Source organism: Manacus candei, unplaced genomic scaffold (assembly GCF_025592945.1).
Source record: "Manacus candei isolate 608988 ecotype Guabito, Panama unplaced genomic scaffold, ASM2559294v1 h1tg000018l, whole genome shotgun sequence".
Taxonomy (NCBI): domain Eukaryota; kingdom Metazoa; phylum Chordata; class Aves; order Passeriformes; family Pipridae; genus Manacus; species Manacus candei.
The window spans coordinates 6,689,088-6,713,469 of NW_026138066.1; the positions used below are offsets into that span (position 1 = coordinate 6,689,088).

Here is a 24,382-nt window from a genome sequence, read left to right on the forward strand (position 1 = left end):
TTCATCATCACACTTCATCTCTCCTTTTACAAGTCCAGCTGCACTCTCATCTGCCTTCCTTGTGCATCTCAGCCTCCTGCCCTGGCTGCTGGTGTCAACTTCAATGTCTTCTCCAGATGGAACAAACAAACCCATCCCCATCAGCTAGCTTGTCCCCTCCAAAGCTTTTACAGAGATGATTCCAGCTCATTTCCACAGCAGAACCCAGCATACCCCTCCAGGGAGGGAAGGCAGATAGGGCAGCAAAGCCAGCAGCAGTCCCTTCCTGATGGAGAAGCACAGCTGACAGGAGGTAGCACAACACAAACTCATAGCCCAAGTAGAGACAACAACCAAGAGCAAGGCAAGCCCAATCAACCATTGGATCTGTCCTTTAGAACAGCCAGCCTAGACTGGTAGCCCTTCCCACCACTGCTCAGCCCTCATCCATTTGCCCCTGCCAGCAAGAGGCTGCAAATCCCATTTCAGAGAAACACATGTCAAACAGGACCTCCTTCAGCCCTGCCCCTCAGCAGACAGTGAGGCACAGGAGAGGCAGTGGTAGAGATGCACTCCAGGAAGGGGCTGACCAAGGTGTCCTGGGCCAAGCAGAACCAGCAGGCAAAGCAAGCACAGGACAGAAGTGGATGCAAGCTTGAGCCTGGTCCATCTTACACCAGGCAAGAGCCTTCCCCCGCCATCATCCAAAGACACTGTTTCTCTAGGATGATAAAGATCTTTCCAGCTTAGAGGTTGTAATGGGCCAAGTTTTTCATACACTCCTCTCTTAACCATCCTGGGACGAGCTGCAGGCCATTCGCAGCAGAAGAGCTGCAGCTCTGTTAACTATTCCTCACCTGAAGCAGCTCCTGTCAAGTATTATGCTCACAGAGCAAAGCTCTAGGCCCCTTTCCCATGGTCTGGGATGGGAAAAGTGCCAAGTCCTCAAATAGGCACCTGGTTGATTTGTTAGTGGTTAATTGCATTAATTCACATTATTATAGCAGGACATGCAATTAGAGGTCTGGTCAGAGTATTCTATAGGTCTTGAACTCAAAATGAGTACTTTTATTGCCCTTTCTATTCCTACAAGAGCCCCTCTGGCTCTCTCACACACCCTGCTCCAGTGTTCACAAAGGCTGAAAAAGGCAAACTGACCATTTTCCAAAGAATAAATGGTTCTCATCTCCAAGGCAAAATATATTCCAGTGAATAAACACAATATGCTCCAGAAAGGTTTTTCAGCATTTGTTTCAGTTCAGCAATGCACTTTGCAGAGGGATGAGAAGGTCCCCCAGAGCAGGCACCACTGCCATCCCTGCATTTGGCTGAGCACATCATCCTCCTCTTCTGGTCTAGCACTACCAGATACCCCCAGGCTGCCACAAGCCACACCGTCTGCGCTGGATAACATGTTGCTGTATAACAAGACCAATCTCCCCAACCTTGCCTGAAGAGCAATAGCTGCTGCATATAGGTCTGTTTTCACTAGATATGGCAGAACAACACTGATTTACACCAGAGAAAGATGACTTTCATCCTCTACTCTCTCTCACCTGCTTCCCTGCACCCTTCGCATTCATTGACAATAAATCCAGGGACTGTATTAAGACACCCCATCAAAAGTGAGTCCTACTTCCACTTTCCTGAAGCATCAGGGCATTGAGGTCTAGAAGATCTTTTATTGGTTTTGAAACATATTAGGTAAACAGGGCAGTAAAACAAGCACACAGCAGAAATACCCCTCTACTAAACCACAGGCTCCTCTCAGTATTTTGTGGTTAGCTCTTCCTCCAACAGCAGGAATCTATCCTTCAGTAACAGGAAAAATGCTCAGAGCTTTGAATGAAGACAGTAAGGAGACATCACAAATTTTCAGCCTTATTTCCAAATTTGGTAGACCCTATGGACGTTACATCTTCAGAGAGTCAAAGCCCTGGTTTTGTCTGTGCTGTTGTCCTGCTTCATTTCCAAACCATAGTCTTTGACTTCTCACTATAAAAAAAGCCTCCAGGGAATAAGCATGGATGGAAGGCAGGGATTTATCCTATTTCAGCGTTTGTGCTTAGATGCACAGGGCCAGCTTGCAAGATAGCCAAATTTAGACCTCATCCCTTTATATCTGCCCACTTCCCTGGAATGCATACATCTCACATACACACAACCCAGCCAGTTTCTTACAGATCTCAAGCATGCAAATCCCCTTCAAACATGTCCATCCCTTGTGTGCTACTAACGACAATCCATGAGTTTAAATTCCATTTAGACCACATTTGATTGTTCAAATGATTCCTCTAAATTTCCCATTGTAAATTTGCACATCAGATGACCCACACAAATGGCACTTCCTTGTCACTAGCTTTGCAGAGACAGCTTCCTTACCAACTACTTATGTGGGTTCTGAGAACTATACTGATCCCCCTGCCTACCAATTATAACCAGGAAACAGGGTTGCTATCCTAAAAAAAGCTGGAATTTACAGAATTACTTTTTCCCAATCCAGAGTCCAGGTGGATAGTGTGTCTTTCCTCCCATAAAAATGCAATTTCCCAGTATTTCATTATGGAAACACTAAAAGGTTCAGTCTGCATGATTTCCAAAACTAAACCTGCTCCCTACTTTTCCATTTGCCTCCATCCAGAGCATCTGGGAAACCAAAAGGCATTACAACCCTAAATGCAGCCCAGGATGCTAGCCAGCAACCCCTCCAGCCTGCTATCCAGAAACTCCTTTGCTAAAGAAGGAAGAATAGCCACTTTCTGAGAGCTCCTTTGACCTCTGAACAGAGAAGTTAAATTAAGCATGCTGAATTTCCTGCTACAGTGGCAGTCGGTCAAGTGTATCCAGAGAAAGTCTGAATGGCTGGTTTTCAGACAGGTAGAGTTAGATGGGGTGAAGCCCAACCAGCTTTCCAAGAGGAGAATTAACAGGGAAACTAAGAGTCAGTTCACAATCATAGGAAATGTCTGCTTTCAGGCACACTGCTAACATAAAACAGGAGTTGATGATAGATTGCTCCTGGGAAAATGACCACATTGGTCCACTGCATTCAGTGTCTTCAAATATTAATCAAAATAAGGGTCAATTGACTTATTAGAAGTCACCCTTATTTGCTAATAGCAAACTTCATTCCACCAGCAGGGAGCTTGACAGAGTGGCAAAAAACCCAGCAGGACCTAAAGCAGTCTTGCTCCCTTTTAAAGCTTGAAAATCATCTGGCACACACGCAGGGGAACACCAATACCACTGACACTGCATGTCCATTAGAGAGCTCTGGACCAGTGCAGTTTCCCTTTGCAACAGGAGCAACTTCAAAGTTGATTTAACATATTGTGGAGTCCAGAGGGGTTAGATAACCTCTTACAGGGAAAAAAAAAAAATCATCTTGCCCTTGGTGGATCTTAGGTATATCTTCCTTGGTTGGAAGGAGGTCTACAGAGTTGCGTAATCAACAGAAATCAATAAATTACTAAGGCCACAGCAACAACATCTGCCTGATTACCTAGAATGATACAAAGCTGTCACAAGTCCTCAGATAAGTGCCAGACTCTTCATGTGTCTTCTGAGATAGATTTTCTAAGAGAGACAGGAGAGATCTGCCTTTAAAATGGAGACACAAGAATAGCATGTTTTACTGTTTTTCAGGTATGCACATAAAAGCTGAGACTGATGACCCCAAGAGCAGAAAGCCATGATCCCCGGGTTCTCAAGATTAATGAATGTTGCTTAAAATCCATAAGCGACTCAATTTTTGATGTATTATTACACCTTCTGATTCTATTTTCAAACTTCTTGCTACCTCCTAGAGATGCAAGAACTGTTATTTTTATTTATACACACACACAAATAAATATACACATGTGAAAAACAAATGAAAGATTCAGAGGATTACAGGAGCTCAAAGCTTAAGACAGTCGTCAATTACTACAAGACTTGCAATAAATTTCCAGATCATGTTTGCTTATTAAATAACTACATCCGGTTGTTTTGAAAACCATGTCCAGGGTATAATAGTACACAAGGCAACAGCTTAAGGCAGAAACAAGTACAACACACTACAGAATCTGCACATAAAATTCCCCTTGGACAAAATCAAATTACCCAAACTGGTATTTGACCAGGGCATAATAAATAACACACTTATTCACCCAAAGCTTATTAATGAGCAAAAGATTTGCTGGCCCCTTGACCACATGTCACTTGAAAAGCAGTGGTTTTGGGAGCCCACAGTCCCTATATACCATGGCATCACCTACCCAATGTCACCTAGAGAAGTATCAATTACCAATCCACACACATGTTGTTTACTTTGTTCCTCCAGCATTTGATTCTCCACTCAGCTCTCATAGGGCAGCACCAGCATGAAACACTACCGTCATCAGCAGCCATCCTATCCTGCATTGACTCATGCATAAATGATGTCTGTGGCACCAGATGGGGGTAGGTGGGGAATAAGTCTGTAGGCTTTCTTGGTTTCCCATTAAAAATGCCCTAGGCCAGTCCTGTTTCCTCGTGCACCAAGCACATAGTCCAAACTGATAATGCTGCCAGTAAAAGTTATAGTGAAGGTACCTCCAGAAGGTAGGTACTTTTAGAGGTATGTATGTTGTCAAGTGGATCTTTAAAGCCAATGAGCTGCAAGGCAGCTCCTCAGTACACGCCATCATACCAGCATTAAAAAGTCACCCTGCTTAATACTCTATAAAATACAGCTCCCAGCACTAAAACTTAAGTGCATATATAAGCTTTTGCACAACTGGGACCTGACCTGCTGCTCCTACACCTCTGAAATCAGCTGGAAATGCAACACTTCACTGCCTGAGACCAAAACAGAAGCCCAAATGGCCAACACACTTCACCAAGGGGTTGGTATATAACAAAAAGCAAGAAAACGACAGAGTGGTGAACTGCAGAGCCTATCTCATTACTGCTACAGTTTTAGCATCGATTTTTTTTTTTTTTTAAATGGTACACTTCACTCCAGCTCTCACTGTCATGTCAATATTATAGATACAACAGCAAAGGGAGGTCTGGGCCTCCTGGGAAGAGTTTCTTTTAAAGAAAGGCTCAAAGGACAACCCAAATCCATCGCATTTGACCCTGAGGATGGACGAAGTGTAAAGTCTTTATGGAACCCCAAGGAGTCAAACAGCATTGAAGACATCCAGACATCTCTGTCATAATCTTTTCATGATTTGCAAAGTGCATGAGGATCAATTTGTAAGGTGCCATGTGGCATACCCATTATTTAATCCCAAACGCTTTATAAATTCATAAATAAATGCTATGCAGTTGTTTTGGAAACATTCACGCTTTCCACCTTATTCCCCATCCAAGCTTGATTTTAAATCCTGTTTGACAGAGTTTAGGGTTTATAAAAGGAAAAAAAAAAAATCTTACAGCCATTCTCACAACCATATCTCAGATATTGACTGTGTTAACATTGTAGCTGCAACAACCCCATGGTCTGTAACTCAGAGTGGTCCAGCCTTCGGTTCATCAAAACAGAAACCAACCTAAGCAAACCAGAGAGCAGGTTGTTCACATGCTGCATCACACCAGCTCCTTTCCGACAGGCACACTACTCAGCAGACAAGCCAGGCTCCAGGTGTGCATTGCATTGCATAACCAGCTGATCACACAGCACTTACCTGCATCTAACAAAATCTGCTCCTCAGTAAACTAAGGTGATTCAAGCATTCATTCACACTGTATGTAAAACCATCTCAGAAACTCACAGTCACCAAACTTCAAAGTATCAGGCTCCTTTTCACCATAAGCCACAATAGCAAAAGGCACAGCAAATAGTCCTCGTGGGGACAACTCCTCTAAGTTTCACATGGAACATAGTCCCTACCTTAGAAGGGTGTTAAGATATACGATTTTTGCAATGACAGCATTACACATTTATATTCTAATATGTTTCTAGAAGTGATTTTAAAGCACAGAAACAAGTGGTTCTTTCTCCTCTTACTGCACTGCAGCAAAGCAATATGGCAGCTGTTTAATAGCACAGAACAAAATTGCAGGACTGCTCGTAGAAGAAAAAATAAGCTTCGGGGGAGGGAGATTTAAATAGGTAGAATGCAATTACCTAAATTGAAATTTGCTGGTTAATGACCTCATGCTTAGAAAAATTGCTACATAGTCCTTAACTATCAGAGCATCCATTTTAAGTCTCATTGGCAGTACTTCCGTAACAGTGATCACGAAGCTCTAGCCTAGTAAAAAGTCAATGAGAGGATTAATAGGCATTTAATTAATGCCCTATCTTTTTGCTGAATCTTCAGGAAATGCCAGGGGTTGACCTATGACAGTGACTCAGCCTGTCCCTGCTTAACTTAAGCACATTGGAGACCCAATAGCTCAGTATGACAAGAATTAAAGACTTCAGACAAGGGAAAAGCAGGCAAGCATATCAATTCTTAGAAGACACAATTTGACTTTCACAGAAGCATCTTTTATAAAGGGTCTCATTCCTAGCCAGGGATGAGGCCACAGCAAGTGATCTGCCACCAGGCCATGGAAATGTATCCTTTCTATAGTGCTGTTAAAAAAAAAAAAAAAACAAACGTGATGCCAAGAACATATGATAACCTGCAAGAAGCCTTCGAGGTGCAGCAACAAACCGACATCTTAAAAAAAAAATAAGTTACGGGAACTACTTATTGCACGATTCATTCAAAATGAGGACCATAAGAGGTTAAGGGGAAATCAAAGGAGGAGCTGAATCCACTCCACTCAGTCTCCATTTGTCATACAATCTCCCAACTTCATGCAGCTGAGCTGAAATCTCAGGTCTGAAACCACCCTTTCAAATGGTTTCCAGCATCACCACCATTGACCTTCACCCCCTGGTGTCACATGTAGCCAGATATATCATCAACAGGTGATCAAATGCGGCTTTTCCCTTCTTGCTATAGTTCTTAACAGGAAAAACTTCTTTTCTGAGTTAAAGAGCACACATCTGAGGATTAGAACCGAAGCAACATTTTAACACTAAAATGGCTATATAGTGCCCAACTCCTTGAATAACAGCTCAAACAACTTAAAATCAAACTCCCTGCAAAATACCAAATTGGAGGGAATATTTTGACTGACTTTTTAGCTAGAAATAGGGACAGGCTCCTCTCATCTTCCCCCATAACCTCCTTCCCCCATTCAAGGGCAAATCTTCATCCCAAACCCAAGTTATTACTTATCTTTAGTTTCCCAAATCTAGTCTTTTTATTGAGACACAAATGTCTGGTGCTTTACTCTGAGCCTACTGCATGCTGAGACAAGATTCCCAAGATATAATAACTAGCACAGACACACAGTGAGACACACAGTGATAGAAAAGCAATGCATAATTCAATACAAAATTTTAAAATTTTATGGAGCAGCCAGTAGAAAGGAAAGCAGAAAATTTAAATCTCCAATGTGTTCTCAGCCATAACCTGGTTTTGAGATTGAAACGCCTCTTTAAAGATTTTTGAACTTTATGACAAGAGCTTTGAGCTCAAATACAAACCTTGACTCACACTTGAAATCAAAACAGATCTCCAGATTCATCAGCCATCTAAGGTCATCTGTTACTGCTGACACCACCTCAAGACTTCAGCCAGGGTTCAGCTCCTGAAGCTGAAAATACTCTTAGAAACACTTTGCTAGTCTCTGCTTTGTGCCCAGACGCTCAAATTTAATCTAGAAGCCAGTGCATCAAAACCAGAACAATCACCTTTATCAGTAATATTCACCTAACCAGGAACTAAGAAACTTCCAGGTAGAAAGCACCATCACTTGAGATTTCTGACCAGAAAAAGGGTCACATAAAACTTCAGACCAACCTCTCCGATGACTCATCTTCTCCACTTTCTCCCCTCCACGAATGGTTCCACAGTCCAAAGAATAGCAAATACTCTCCACCTGGTCTTCATATGGCATCACACTGAGGAGCCACAGAGGCCGTTGCCCTCTTATTAGGCTCAGAGCTAACGAGCCATGCAGGTGGCCATCATTTGCAGTGATGGGTTGCAAGGGGCCTCCCTGCAATCAAGGCACTGAGTATGAATGGTGATACATGTATGTGGTTGCTGACCCATGGAAAGGAAGGATGTGCTTATGTCCTAGGGATCTCTCACTGGGTGTATGAAGCTCAGCATCAAACTCTGAATAGATTCTCCCATTTGTTCCCAGTCAGACATCACGACGAGGCACTGGCAGGACAGTGACATGTGCTAGACGGAAAGGCAAGGGGTTGCCTAGGTATCCCTCCAATCGAGGTACAGGAGGAGTGGTGGTTCCCTCACCAAGGGCAAGATGATCTCACTAAAGCCTGTATGCTCAGACACCCCTGCCACTCATGGCAGTCTCTGACAAGCTCCTGGGCTAGCAACTCCTGCCCTGTCCCTGGCAAAAAGGAAGCTGAGAAGGGGAAGAACAGGCCTTTCTAATATCCCTCTCTTCACATCTCCACTCTCATCTCACCCTGTACCCTGTGCCTGGGACTGTCAGCAGCTCTCTCTGAAGTCCTTCTTTCATAATGAGTTTCTTTTGAACACACACTAAAACAGCGGACATTCTGTTAAAGTGCAACTGATGAATGAACAAAGAAGGTCATTAAATATGTAGGAAATGTCATTCCTTGCCTGCCAGGTGCCCTAGAAGGGCAGTGTGAAGACAGGATGGGGCAGGAGGGAGCCAGAGGTGGGGAGGGATTAGGGGCAGCTCAAAAAGGATATGGGTTGCACACCATTTTGATGCACCAGCTCCGTGGGCTTGTGGTCTGCTTCAAGCAGAAGAAGACAACTGGGGCCAAGTCAGGGTAGGGAACATCAGGATCTGGTGGGGAGGTGGCTTCTTCATCTTCACCCAGCTCTGGGGAGGACGGCGGCTGCTCCGGTGGTGTTTGTTGTTCTGAGATCCCCAGATCCACAGGCTCCAGAGGGCAGAGGGCAGAAGTGTGAGGGGGCTGTGGGCCTGCAGGCCAGGTGGAAGGAGGCTGGGGGACGTACTCTGCCATGCCCGCCGCAAGTGATAACCCCTGGAAAGAAGGAGAGAAAGAGAAATTAAATCCCATGAGGAATCAGCAGCAAAAGCACAGCACATCCGTGCCCTCTTAGAGAGTCTGGAACAGGGAAGAGCTGCAGGACTGACAGCTCTGACAAATGATAAACCACATTTACAAGTTGTGCTGAAGCAATTTTTAAGTTAAACTGTTTTCTGCCAGTTGCTCTCTCCATCAAGATTCCTCTGGCTAGTCCTCTCCATCACTATTTAAACCATCCCTGTAGCCCCTAAGACACCCTGTCACGGTGCTGCACCATCTCAGGGGATGGTGCCAGCTTTTCTGGAGACAGCCTGAGCTCCTTAATGGAGCACTGTGTTTTGAGTGGCATTGCCCCATCCTGACACAACAGAGCAACCCTGCCCTCACAGTCCCTTACATGGTCCTACCAACTCTGGGTTCAGCTCTGCTGCCCCAGCTCTCCCATCCAAGGGCATGCGTGGGCTGTCCCCGTGTCACACCATTGCACAGGCTCCTTCAGGCTGACACTGGCAAATGCACGCCAAACCCATGCACAGCAGTCACCCACTCAAACAGGGGGAAGCAAGCCAGAAGTGGGATTAAATATTAAGCACCCTTCCCCAGAGTTTGTTGAGCTCTCCTATGCTGGGACTGTGGAAACACCATGAACACAGGTGGCAAAAGTTATTCTACTGAATGGAATGGTCAGAGGTGCTCTGGGCGGCCACAGGAAGAGCAGGTCTCAGACTCAGTGGCACCCAGTGCTGACTTTGGCTGGAGTAGACTTAATTTTCTTCTTAGTAACTAGTATAGCCCTGTGTTTTAGATCTATGCTGGAAACAATGTTGATAATAGAGATAGTTTAGTTACTCCTGAGCAATGGTCACACAGCACCAAGGCCTCTTTTTCTCATATCACTGCACCACCTGGTAGGCTGGCGGTGCACAAGAAGCTGGGAAGGGACACATCCAGGAGACCTAAATGGCCTTGAACCTAAATGGCCCAAGAGATATTCCATACCATATGACATCATGATCAGCATATAAAGTTGGGGGAAGAAGCAGGAAAGGGGGGAGCATTCAGAGTTATAAGAGTTTGTATTCCCAAGTCAGTGTTAAGCATAATGGAGCCCTGTTTTCCTGAAGATGACTGAACACCAGCCTGTCTATGGGAAATGATGAATGAATTCCTTGTTTTGCTTTAATTGAGTGCACGACTTTTGCTTTATCTCATTTTTCTGCCTTTCTCTGTTTTACTCTTTTGATTTTCCCCCATGCCACCTGGGGGGTAGTGAGGAAGAGGTTGTGTGTGGCTTAGCTGCCAGCTAGGGTTAAACCACAACACACCTGAGCACTGCAGAGTACCATGCTTTTGCTAAAGAATGTCCCTTTGCTGCCTGGGTGCACTTTACAGCAGCCTTGTTCTGAGAAAATGCAAAGCCAATGTTGCCAATTAAATTACAGAGTAGAAGTTGCTTGTCAAAGTGAGGGAAGTGAAATAAACTCCAAGGCCTGATTTTGGAGGGGTGTTACAGTGGCAGTCTAAGGAAAGAGTGCTTGGTCAAAGACTGCCCACTTTCTTCCCTTCACCCTGTTGGCTCAATCATCTGGAGTGTCCTTCCTACAAATACAGGTTTAAAAGCAACACAAGCGCTCTCAGACACACTGCAATACAGAAGGGGATGATCAGCAGTGGGAAAGAATGTGTCTGTCTGTGGCACCTCATCTTCTTCCATACTGGCTGTACCAGAACCCAGACACTTGTCTCAGTTCTCTTCACTTTAGGATCACAAAGCCTACACGGACCTCTGTTGACACTGTTTTGCCTTGGAATGGCTGCACCCTTGACATTTCAGCTCGAGATCCTTTTGACGCCCACACTGCTGGACCCATGATCTCCAGTGCTCTCCATAGCACACATCTGTCAGGCGCTCGCCAGCCTTCCCACCTTGGGTTGCAGTGTCCCCTCATTCCCAGCTAAGACCTTGAAAACTCTGCCTATCCATCCTGTTCTCTCAGCCTCCTGCTTACAACACACACTGATCCAAAGCTTTGCTTGTTCTTCGAGGCTTGGTATTTGTCAGAAGAAAGAGCAGCAAGCACAGGGGTTTAAAAAGCAGACATAGTGTCCCTTGGGGGATAGCAGAGAGACTCTTTGAATTCATTATCTCAAAGGCCAGAAGCTATTGGAAAGAAACAAGTACTATGTCTCCTGACCGGCTTTGGGATGCTGTTCTTAATTTTTTAAGCTCTGTGAAAAAATTGCCAGTGTATCCTTCTCACCACCCAGCACCTCTGTTTTCTCTTTCACCAGGTTTTTGACTCTAGGCACCCAGAGAGCTACTTGTACCACCTTTTCCAGCCCCTGTTCCCACCAGCTCCCCGTTGCCTGCTCTGGGCTGCTCCCTTGCTGGCTCCCAGGCTATTAACATGCAGTGGCTGAGCCCAGCTTCCCTCCCATAACAGCACAGAGGAGAAAGATTAGCAGGGACAACCAGGAGGAATTACTTATTACAGTGCTCAGAGCATGCACACTGACGAGGGCATGGCAATTCCAAACTGCGACGTACAAAGCTTCGTAATTAACAGTACAATTGAGCAAAGGAATGGGAGAAACAACCTCACCAGCATTTCCCTGCTTTCCCTTCAAGCAAGCATCCAGGGCCTCTTCTCCATCTCACCACTGCCAGATGCAGCTGGGACTTTGGGATGCTACTCTGCCCATGTCAAACACATATGCACAAACTGGGTAGTGGCTGCATCAAGAACAGTTTATCGCTCCAGTTTGGGCAGCTCAAATTGACTCATCAGGGGTTGTACGGACACAGAGCCAGGTGAATCCCTTCAGAAGTCCTGAAGCTAAATACAGTCCTTGAATGACAGCTGCCCCATTGGAGATGTGAGTAATACCCCTTACGTTCCTGAGATTAAATCCCATTCTGCCTCCCAAAACAGCCCCAAGGCTGTGATAACGACGTATTTCCTACATTAAGCAGGATTAATATTCTGTGTCAAAAGAGAGAGGGAAATCAAGCAGTGGGGTACTTCCGAGTTCTTTATGCAGTCAGCCCTCCCGTCTCAGCTTCAGAAAAGAATAGAGTGGTTTAACTGCCAGAGACAGGCCCAGGGTCCTCACTGCTACCGTCTCAGATATGGAGGTTGGAATGAGCTATTTCCCCTGTTTTGGTCAGGTTGCCATTCATGCAATGCTGCTATTTTCTCTGAGATTGCAATCACTGGCCTTCCCATGCTGTAGCATTGCTGTGTAACTTGGTTGAAGTCAGCCTGTTACAATATTTCAACCCAGGGAAGCCCTATTTAAATCAAAATGACCAAGAGAATGAGTTTGGCACACATACACATCTGCATACACAGAAAAACATGCATGAATGGAGAGGGTTCCTACTCAGATAAAAGACAGTAATAGTAAGACCAGAGAGAATTAAAAATCTCCAGAACTTACCTTTGGGATATCTCTAACCTCCCCTTTGTGCAAGTGCACCTTACGGCAATGAGGGCAATACAACAGGACAATTAAATATTTTTGGGGTGGCCAGAAGCACATTCTTCTCACTCAGTCTTTTACTCAGATGAGCCTAACTCCAGCTGGTTGGTGGCAGGCCAGACCCATCAGTGAAAATCAAATCCTTCCCACCTCAGACTTTTCTGGCCAAATGCCCCCCAAATACACAAAAACATTCCCTTGCAAAAGTCACATACTACTGGAGGAGCGATGCTACACCAGCTGCACCTCCCTCTCAGGGGAAAGGAAGTTATTTATGGGCTGGCAGCTCCTGCTTCTCTCTCTGCACAGCCTGTGCCAAAACCTTGTGTGGAGCCAGGTCTCAAGACTGCACCCCTCCTCTCACCTCTGTCCATCTCCAAGGGCCATTTAAAACCACCACCATCCCAAACTGAGCACCCACTGGTCCTGCATCTGGCACACACACCTGCCCTGGACATGTGTGCTGGCAAGGAGCTCAGTGACTTGGCAAGTACAGGAGAAGCTGACAGCCTCTGGCTCAGCCTTTCCCCAAAAGCACCTGGTCCTGCCAGACTCTACTGAGGAGGAAGGGAGAAGGATACTCTGAAACAGCAAGGGAAGTTGTGGACTAAATAAGCAGTGGAAATTGGTTAGGAGAAAAAAGAGAAGATGTCACAATTCAAGAGAAGTTCTACAAATGAGAGGTGTCTGTCCCCAAAGGTCAATGTCACCTTCCGGTGTGCACTGCTCAGAGAGGTCCCTGCTCAGACATGCTCCCCTCCAGAGCTGCAACTGGCATCCCATGTTTATGCCATGACCTGCCATAAGCAAGCCAGCCCAAGGTGTCTTGCAGGCATCACACCCCCGCTGAAGCAGCATTCTGGCTCCTCCAAGAAGCTACCGCTTCTTGGCAGGGCTTTGGTCAGAGAGGGGCCAACAAGGGCCATGGGTGAGGGAGGACTGATGGGACCTTTACAGTGCTCATGCAGACCTTTCCGGACTATTGCTTCTTGACAGTGAAAGAGCCTTTTGCAGCCAGCCAGGAGAGGGAAATACCAGAGAGAGGTTCCCAGAGTACCATTCCTGTGCTGGAGGCAATCCACTCAGGGTCCAGTGGGATGATGACTCCCCTCCCATGTGGGAACATCCTCAGAGATCATCTTCCTCACCACCATCCCTAACCCTGTATCCCTTGCCAGCCTACACTGCCCTGGAGCAGTCTCTTCCTCCCTGCATACTGTTCACAGAGGCAAGACTGGAGTCCACATCGGAAATGAAAGTGCAGAGTATAGTTCCTTTACGAGCCAACCTATGTACATACAGCACCTCCCATCCTGAGGGCACACAAGCTCTTTACAGACCATCCCTCACCATCAGTCACCCGTTACTCAGAAGCAGCAGGAAGCACAGCAGCCACTCTATCCTGCTAACACCCTTGCAGAAGAGAGACAAAAATTACAAACTCCGGCTGGCATCGCAGGGGAGGGCAAGATAGCCCCGTCAATCAGAGCAGCACCTGAGGCACACGTATTTATTTATCATCTCCAAACATGCATCTTGGGGCACGGCTCTTGTGGACATCTTTGTACAGACTCAGACTCATTTAAGGAGGTCTCTGACTGCGTGGTATATTGATAAATGCATGTGGGTGACCCCGTTCGGTGGGTGCGTGTGTGCGTGTGCCTCCCAGAGTGGTCTGCTGTACACGGCTGTGAGCCCCCACTTGTTTGTTGCTATAAATGGCAAGTGTTAGCTTTGATGTGTGTGTCTGGCTGTGGGGATGTGTTAGTCATACAGGTTTCACATTCTGAGTGTTTGTCGTGGTACAATATAATTAGTGGTACATGGCTCCCTCTGTGTTTGTGTTCATCTGGCATCGGTATGTTTCTCTGCCTGTTCATGTGAGGCAGCGCCTGTTCTCATCTGCTTGTGTGTGCGTGGAGTTGTACAAGTGCCAGTAAGGAACAGGGTCACTTTTATTAGCAGTTAGTTTGAAAGACCATCTTTTACAACTCCATCATCTCAGCACCTCCAAATGCAAAGGAACATGGCAGAAACAAAGCAGATGGTGTTTCAAATAGTGCCCAAATCCACTGCTCATAGGTGATGGTGTGCCTGCACCAGAACCAGGGTCTCCCAGCTGCCCTGCCCTAGTCAAATGCTCTGTTGCCTTTCAGCTGCATGCTGGTTGGTTGCTGTGCCTTATCTCCACACATGCTATTAAGCTCTGCTAAATTTGCTCACAGCCTCACCTTTTTCAGCCTGGTGATTTTGTATCTGTCCTCCTGCTCAGGGCAGGGAGAAGAAGAAATTCTTGCATCCCACTGAGCAGGGAAAGGAGTAGTCCAGCCAGTACAGGACAAAATAAGCAAACTCTCTGTCCTGAAGCCTTAACAATACCCTGCCTTCAACCTGTACTGCGGGCAGCACTCTGCAACTCTAGGAAGAGTAAGCCCAGATCTCCTGAACACTCCCATCCTCATCATCACAGCCAACGTCCACTCCATCTCTTCCCTCTCATGTGTCTCAGATACCCTCATCCTGTCCATGCCTCTGGTCCTCACGCCAAGCATGAAGGAGGTGTTTTGGAGACCAGTAAAGATGTTGCTGGAGAGATGGAGAAAAGATAATGAGAGAAGAAAAAGAATAGGAGAAATATGGTCACTTTGGTGTAGGAGGTACAGAGAAGAAGGAAGTTTCCCACTGGAAAATCATTACCTGGCCTTAACTATTTGGGGCATTTGAGACTCAGAGGTGAGTGCTACTGAAGACCTTGCCTTATCCCACTGCTCCCCAGAGAATGTGCATACTTGTTTTCAACAAAACATTTTTGGTGTCCCGAATAAACAGACACAAAAAGTCTCCTTTTGGAGATGACTCCATACTTTAATAGACCCATCTATGTGGAGATTCTGCCCCAGAGTCAGTGTTTTCCCTTTCAAACCTGCCCCACTCACTCCCTGTGGCCCTCTTTGGTCTGCACTGCTCACAGTGATGCTTCCTTCTCAGGCACACGGACACCTTTCGCTTAAGTGGATTCCTGTCATGTCCTCTCACTTAAACCACCGCTTAGCCAAGCTACACATCTTTAGCACTTAATCCTTGCTCATAAATTAATCTCCCCAGCCCCGTGGTCCCTTCGTGCAGATCCGCACTGAAAGCCACCTCTCGCCTACCAGTGCTCTGCTGATAATGATGTGCCAAGTGCCGCCTTCCCGCAGGGCTGGCACCTGGGCTGGCCACAGAGGCGAGCTGCCATCGTGATGTCTCTGTTGCTGGCCCTGTCACACTGAGAGTCCACGTCTGATGTGCTATTTACTGTCACACCTCGGTCTTGTGGCCCGTGCTGCCCCTTCTTCATCCCTCAGCAGGTCCTCAGATCCCACGTTTCAGACTGCATTGCCCCCAGCTTGCATTTTTCCTAAGATTAATCTCATGAAGCTATTTTCTGCCCATCTTTCTGACCTCGCTAGTTCCCTTTGTGTTATTTGCTGCATTCCCACTGACAGGCAAAAACCTGGTTTGTCTTCATCCAGGAAAGTCATTAATGTGCTGTTTACTCCCTCCTCCAGATCAGCAATGGAGATGACAATTAAGATGGGTCAGATGAGGATGATGAACAGAAAGATAGTCGTGTTGTAGGCTACTAGCAATGATGGCTTTGGGGCTTTCCTCACATCCTTAGCCCTCAAGCTGGAATATGAAGGGCTTGCAGGAAAGGCAAAACATGCAAATGACTCAGTTGTGCCTCCCAGAGAAGCCCACACTGGGGGAACAGAGCTTTGGGGAGCATCAAGAGTTGTAGCTAACACCTCTCCTCTCCCTGTAATTTACTGCTCTCCCCTCCATCCCTCCAAAGGAGATAATCTGCATAAACCCAGCTACACATTTGGAGCAAGCTAACTCTTAACAAAAACAAAAACAGGAGAAGTGATGTGGAGTGTGGTGATGTCCCAGGCTCTGCCTTTAGAAAGGAGAGGGGATATGGGAAAGAAATGTAGCTATGAAGATGGGAATCATCTAGAAGCAGAGAGGAGACAATGTTTCTAGCTCTGCTGCAAAGGCCTACATGCTCTTCAATCTCAGGTCAATAGATAGGTCAGGACGTTGTGATGGCTCACTGCATCACACATGATTTGACTACTGACACTGCTACTCATTTACATAAGTACTCTTCTGTCCCTGCTGCCACCAGGAAAAGAAATCAAAGCCTGGACAGTTCTTCGAATAAAGATCACTGAAAAGCAGCAAAGACACCAGTGCAAGTGTATCTGACCACAGACCTGAAATGGACTCCTATAGTTCAAGCCAAATCCTTGCAACCTGACACAAAACCTCAGTTTGAAGGAGTCCATAAACAATTACCATACCCCCCCATTTCCCACCACCCCCACAGGTAAACTCATAGTAAGTTCTGAAGGCAAAATACGGGGAAAAAAACCAAGGAAGATAAACAATTGAAGTCATCATTGCTGCTGAAAGTCACCGCTCTGGGAGGAGACCTAAGATGATGCTAGGCACACATGCACATACTTGCACACACACATACAGCAGCAGAAACAGGATCCCATCAATTTCTGACAGTTTGATCTGTAGAAAAATCCATTCCTAACCTTTGTCCTGGAAAGCAACTTAATTGAGCCTGTCAGCCAGACACACTAACCCAACATCTGAGAAATGTTTAACACCACTAACCCTGCCTGCACTCTCCATACAGTGCTGTTCCTCTAGCCATGGCCAAACTCTGACACTTCAGAGAAAGGCAATAAAAACCTTCTCCCCTCTGTCTGTCCCCCGCCAATGATCATACTAGACAAATACTTTCAGCAGTCACATCACAGCAGCAAAATCCCTGGCACTTGCCACTTCACCAGCTACCAACGATGCAGGTCAGCAGCTCCTCTCCATCCTGTTCAACTCCACTGCCATAAGTCCAACTCCAGTGGTTTCACACCGACATGCCCCTTGCTACACCTCCCAGGATGCCCCTGTGGAGGTTTACATGGAGGCACGATGGAACAGAATGTGGTGCCTGTGCTGCAGACAACAATTGTGTCAGAAGCAGAGACCAACTGCCCTTGGCTTGGGGTACACACACATACTAGCTAAGAGGGGAACAACCTTTCCTTCTGCAGGCACCCTTCTGATCTTGCCTTGATCACATGGAGATAGGGCTTCTGTACTGCACTCTGTGGGTGCTGGGAAGCACAAGCTACTGCAGAAAACACCAACAAGCAGCATTTCACACCAAGACCCCACAGCATGTCCACTTGCCTACAGACTGCAAGGACTGGTATTGACCTGAAAAGGCCCAGAGACTGAGCCTAGCTTAGCCAAGAAACCACCTCCCTCCTGCACCACCACAGCAGCACACACCTCCAGTTCAAGGCAAGTGATAAGGCATTTTCTGAGATCTTCTCATTGCAATTACTCCCTGATACACTGGGCTGATTGCTCTTCAGGGCACACTGCGGTGCTTCAAACACAGGCGCCTGACAAGTACTGGGAGAGTGAGGAGTTTGTTACCAAGTTAGTGGGTTGATTTATGCTGTCTCAGTTATGATTAGAGGGCTTAAATAAATTTTGTATCAGTATAAGACATTTTTCAAACCACTATGTGATTTCTAAGAGCTTCAAGGTATGCACTTCAGAGACAGATGAATAAACTAAATAAGCGGCCTATATTAGGTCATAATAAACAGTGATGTACCTCTGCATAAATGGGAAGAAACCTCTACTTTCCAATAACAGTTTAGGGTTTTGTAGCTCTTGAACACTCTCAAAATCAGCCCTACATTATCCCATCTAATTGATTTCTTGAAAAAGCTAGGAAGTGGTACTACATGATCTTGCAGATTCACCTGTACCACTTGATTTCTAAGCTTATCTGTGGACACAGCAGTTTTACTAATGCTCTGGGCAACTGCAGACCTTCATCTGCTTGTTTGAATGTGCAAGTTTAGGACTTCGATTTAATAAAAAATCAAATTGATTTTAAATCAGTAGTCTGTTCTTTTAAAGATTCCGAACACTGTGTGTGCATTTCATGAGTCTACAGCTGCAAATACTTGTTCTCTTTGAGAAAAATGAAAAAAACCTCGGTTTCAATGGGTTTTTTTCCCTAGGAAAAACGCTGACCAAGCATATGGCTTCCTTGCAGCACAGCCCAGAATTGCAGGCTTTTCCAAAAATCAGAAGTGGCCAAGGGCTCAGCATAAGCCACTCTGGTCTGAGACATCCTTCTTGGTGTGCCCTGCTTTGGATAGGACAGGGCAGGGCTCTAACATTAAGGTTAGAGGTTGGGACCTGTAGTTTGGGACCATGTCACACTGGGCATGGACATGTGTTTTCCAAAATCACATCAAGCAGCAGTAATGTAGCCAGGTGTGAAGTGTGTTGGTGGAATGAAGGAAGGAAGGACTCAAGGGAGCTCAGGAGCAGAGGAGATGCCAGAGCTGCAGCCTGGGATACAGGTGCATTATTGGGCACTTTGAAAATGCTCAGGACTGGATCAGCAAGGAAGGTGCCGCTCTTGGTGGAGACAAGAGTGGAGACATGGGAAAGCCCACCCTGCATGGTAGGTGCACTCTGATAGACCCCAGGGAGCCCTTCTGGTCTTCTCATGTCACAACTAAGGCCACTGCACTTACCCAGAAACACCACAGGCAAGCAGTGAGCTCTTGTGAATCAGCATCCCCCTCCCATAACGCTTCCCCTTGCTCTCTTGACGGCTGTGGATGCACTGGCCCTGCTTCAGCCAGGTCCACTGCCTGAAAACTCTCCTGAAGCAGCAACAAAAGGAGATTTTGAAAGATAAAACATGAGAGAGGCTGGCATAACCCCCCTTTATAATAGGCACTGTCAGATTGATCCAGGCTTCATAAGGCAAACCCCTTAGATGTGGCAGATCAAAGCTCCTTCCTTGTCCCCTTGACTCTCATCTGAGATATTCACTACCAGATCTCCTGGTAAGGCACATGCGCATCTGCTGGTGCATCGAGGTGGCCAGTGCTTAGACCCATGTTTTTCAGTAAGATCTGCAGAAAAACTGCTTTTCACCACCTTCCTGCTGCAGCCAGGGCCAAGGTTTTGCCAAACAGGTACTGCACCCTCACCCAGCCAGCCTGATGCATACACCCCGCCAGTCAGCAGGGAATCCAGTGTGATGCCCAGATTCCATCCCTGCCTGCATCCCAGCTCACCTGGGAGAAGATTGTGGCACTAGACCTTCGCTGACAGGCATGCACTGCTGCCCTTATGAGGAAGCTCACATCCAATGTCAACACCATGAAACTATTATGTTATTTAATGGAGAGAGGAGTAAATGCTCTCAGTCCCTTGCAGGTAGCAGGGAGCTGCCTCTTGCCTGAGGCTGTGGACCTGCCCAGACCTCAGGGTTGGGGCAGTGCTGGTTAGGGGAGAAATGCTCAGAAGATATCCTTAAAATATGAAGGGAAAGGTGGGCAGAAACAGGGCTCTTGGATTCCCTTCCCAGTGCTCTGAATTAGAAGTTTCTTTGCATATAGGGCATTGAGAAGATAATGTGCTTGCGGATTTTATTCCACTGATAGAGAAGTTTATGTGTCAGAGTTAAAACATTGAAGGAAGAGGGGGTGGAGGGACAGAAAGCCCCTTCCCTCTTTGAGACAATAAATCCTCCAAATTTAAGCCCAAATTTAAGACCAAGAGCTCTGCAATAGCACATGGAAACAACTGACAATTAACATAGCAGTCTTCTAAGCGACAGAGAACCACCAACAACCCCCAGATGAATAAGAAAAATTCTTCCTATTAGCAGAGAGAAAATGCAGAACAAGTTCTGCTTTTTTATGTTTACCATTTTTTGATACATATTGGTATTTTTTCTTTCTGGCTTTTTATATTTTTAAAGGTTCTGTTACTTTTCACACAGCTGCTGTTACAGAAGCAAAATGTATCCATCAAGAGTGTTACGAAAACCAATATTGGCAGAAAATATGCCAGATAACTGCTGGTTAACAATGTCTAATACTATTTCTGTTTCTCTCTTTTTTTTTTTAATTCTTCTATTTCTTCCCCCATCCACCCCCTGACTCCAGCCAACAGCTTCCAGTGATGTACAGAAGATGATGCATTTGCTATATTAAAGTACCTCCTATTCCCTGTCCCTTTTCAGACACTTCGGATGTTGCACATGCAATAATAACCATAAACAAACCAAGAAAGGACAGTTTATGAAACCTGAATCCAAGACCCTAGTCTTGCTTTGCAAAGCAAAAAAATACCCCAAACCCAAGAAAACCCTAAACAGCGAGAGGGTTTAAAGAAAAGTTACATATTTACAAGTCTCTGGCAGTTATCTCTCCAAGGAGGAGATTTTGTAACCCTTCCTCTTTCCCACTACTCTTCCCTATCATAACAGAACAAACTAGCCAGGGCTAAATTGAAATTCTTGCAATTATTCACACTCCCTGTATCATTTATAGTTGTATATAAAGAGCTGCTGATTATCTGTGAGATACACGTTCCCTGCTGCAATCGCTCATGGACATGAACTGCTGGACATACAGTTGTTCCCTCTCCACCACCACTGCTGCCCAAAACACACACCAAAATCAATTATTGCTACTTGTTGGGTAAACAGAAGCAGTCTCACATATATGGGCAAAGAACATGCATAGAGAAATAACTTTCCTCTCTGGAAAGACAGCAGAATTATTAACATTACAGACATGTCTACCCTCAGCTTTTACTTCTGCCAGAGAGAAAACAGGTATGAAACAAAACAGGAATGATGCAGGTACATGGGTGGGCACAAGTTTTCTATTAAAAGGACAGCAAAACCAAGCAAAATGAGACAGACACAAGGTTAGCCAGGTGTGCATGCGTCTCACCTACCTTTGCATGGAAAAGCAGTCTCCAAGAGAGAAGTGTCCAAGTCAGAGAATCAAAATAAAATAATAATGAGGATGCGCTGAAAAAAAATCCCTCTACCAAGAAAAAAAAAGGCCCCCCACCTCCCCCCTTGCACACAGGCACACTCACACACAGATACACACACCTCAGTGCCCGGGGAGGGGGGGGATAGGAAAAAAAAGATCAGGATCAGCTGAGTGATGGGGAGCAAAGAACCTGCCGGCGAGAAGCGAGGAGTTGTGTTAGATCCGTGCCTGCAAGGACTGAGCGTGTGCAGGAAGGAGATGGTTTAAAAGGGGAATACATGGTAAGAAATTGTAGCTGCTCAGGCTGGAGTCTGAAGCTCCAGGGTCAGAGCAAATGAAAAGAGGTTTAAAAAAGGACCTATTCCTTCTCAGGAGGGTTTGGGGGGGCTTTGTCTGTATGTTTTTCCAGGCAGGCGGTGTTAAGAAGTGACTGAAGCTTCCTGCCAAAAAGACCAGAGAGGGTCAAAATATTTGTGGGATGCTGAGAGGTGATGGAGGTGTGGGTAAGGGCAAGGTTAGCTATTCCGTGATGGGAAAGTGAGGAGGAAGGGCTGGTATGTGGTTTCTGCCTGTCTGTCTCTCTCTCTCTCTCTGTCTCATGATATGTTCACCAACAGCTTATGGAGCAAACTGCACGGTGAGAGAGCGAGAATAACTGTACAGGCAGAGAGGGAGAGTGAAACGCCGTCCTTACAGTGACACCAAATGTCTTCTGGGGAAACCTACAATTAGAGGTAGAGAATGCAGGAATTCTAGTAACACTGGGGGAAAGGAAGAAATCTCCTTGTACACCATCACACGCTCACATCCATGGTGGGGTCTCAGGACAGCTGATTTGTCCTTGCCTTCAGCCCACTCATCATTCCTTTTCTGATGGACACAGGCTTTCAGCGTGCCTGCCTTTCCCTGAACTTGTAAACATCTGTCCCTCCACAAGTCACAGATCAAGCAGGTTAGAGAATTATCCCTTGGGAAGAGTTAAAAAAATAAACTAACAATCCCCCCCCCCCAAGTCCTTTCCTCAAAATCAGTCCCTTCTTTCCCCCTATCCTACTACTAGATCTGTTATGGGAACTCAGATGGTGGGAACAATATTTCCAGGGGGAAATGAGGGGGATGGATAACATGCAGGGATCCCACCTTCCAGTGCCTAAACAGAGTACAGCTGCCCTCAGCCTCATCCAATGGATGGCTAGCCCAGCATCTCCTCCGCAGGTCCCATTCCAAGGCTGAGCAGCCCTACCCTGTGTCAGCACAGGCCCCTAATTCTTGGAGCATTTTTCTGCTGGGGACCCCTGAGTCAGGTCTGGGAAAGAGATGAAGCCATCACAGTCCTCAAGGCTTTTCATGGATTTTGCCTGTTCAGACAATAAAACCCCTGGTGTTATGAGAGATAGACACTCCTGTTTCTGCTGTGGGTATATATTGTAAATAAGGAGCTAAAAATTGCCAAGTTACCAGTTGAGGTATGGTACAACATGCACTACAGCCCAAAAGCACCTCGGCTTCCTTGCAGGGATACACAAAGCCTCTCCAAACCAAACCTTCCTTGCCACGACGATATCTGCACCAACTATCACAGCTTTTTGTGCATGGCCAAAATAGCTGGGTCAGAGTAATTAACACATCTAAACTACAAATGGCTGGGAAACCAAGCACTTTAGTCATACTGTGAAACGGGCCCTCAGACGTTAACTCTCTGTGGGAAGCCAATGGAGCAAGCCCACCTTCTGGTAAAGTCAGAACCACTCTGGTTTTAGCTCAAGGTAGCTCACATGTCTTCACCATTTAGGGTGAAAAACACCCAGTAGATATCCTCTCCTCTGCCATTCATGTCTGTGTGGCTTGGCTTTGTCATGCCAGGGATGTGAGGCAGATGTCAAGGAGCCTCTAGCCATTTACATCACATCAGCCAAGCTCCTTGGAGCCTTGGAGCAAGGTGGTTGGCATGTCACTCTCTCTCATGAGGCCCTTAAAAGTCTTTTGAACAAAGACGATGGCTGCTGTCCGCTTTTAGCATAACACTTTTGTGCTTAATAAAGTGTCTAATCTTGTTACCTCTCCTGAAAGGCAAACACAGTCCTCAGAGGATCCTCAGGCTACACCAGGACTGCTAAAAAAAAAAAAATAGCAATGTTGTAAACAATGGGAATGTTGTGAGCATCAAATTTACCTGATTAACAGCTCTCATGAAAAACAGCCCTTCCTCAGATAAGTACAGCCTTTCTTTTTCCATGTCTTCTGACCAGGGCCGCAGTTCCACGGTGAACTTATGCATCTTCCACAAGATGGAAAGAGATTTTTTTTCCAAGGAAAAAAATTTTTGTGGTGGTCAGACTTCTTCCCACAATGGGTCAGAGCCTGTTTGTATTGAAGCTGTGCAGGACCTGATCACTTTTGGCCCCTGGATTCACTGTCCTGTATGAGCTGGAAGGCTCCCATGTCGAAGCAGGGAGACAGCAAGTGCCCATCCACATCAGGAAGCCCCTCAATGTGCAGGATGGGTATGATTTTGTGACATAACAACCTCAGCTTCTCAGCGTGATGGAGATGTGGTGCTGGGCACAACTCCAGACCCACAGTAGTTTGGGGTAATACCAGAGCCATGTAAGTGTCCCAAAAGTCGCCTGAGGCAGATGCCCAGGCAGATCTCTAGACAGTGGCTCTAAATACCCTGGTGCCAGGCTGCTGACACCCCACCGAGACAGCTCCTGCCGCAACCAGTTCTGGGCAGCCCGCTAAGAGATATTACCCATCCCTAAGTGCACCACTAGCACCACACGTAGCAAACATGCCAGCAACCATGGGCACTCACACTTCATATGCACACACCTATGTGTGCCTTACACCAGAGGGGCTGGTTGACCTTCTAGTCCCCTCTGCTAGCAAGTCCACCCTGTGCTGCCAAAGTTAATTCCCTTGGCTTCTTCCTCACCAACCACAAGACACTCACTACTCCCTCTCTTCATGAAAAGCATCTGTTATTCCT

The 24,382-nt window shown here is 46.2% G+C and overlaps 1 protein-coding gene across 1 annotated transcript in view; it reads right to left on the reverse strand.

Moving 5' to 3' along the window:
• The window catches only part of CACNA1I (calcium voltage-gated channel subunit alpha1 I), a 174,969-nt gene extending 151,238 nt beyond the window's left edge, over positions 1–23,731 (reverse strand). The window contains exons 1-2 of the mRNA XM_051784181.1: positions 23,567–23,731; positions 8,703–9,004 (exon numbers count right to left, since the gene is read on the reverse strand). Of these exons, the coding sequence (XP_051640141.1) occupies positions 8,703–9,004; positions 23,567–23,671 (407 nt within the window). The 5' untranslated portion in view covers positions 23,672–23,731. The remainder of the gene's footprint in view (positions 1–8,702; positions 9,005–23,566) is intronic.
• Between the last annotated feature and the right edge of the window lie 651 nt (positions 23,732–24,382).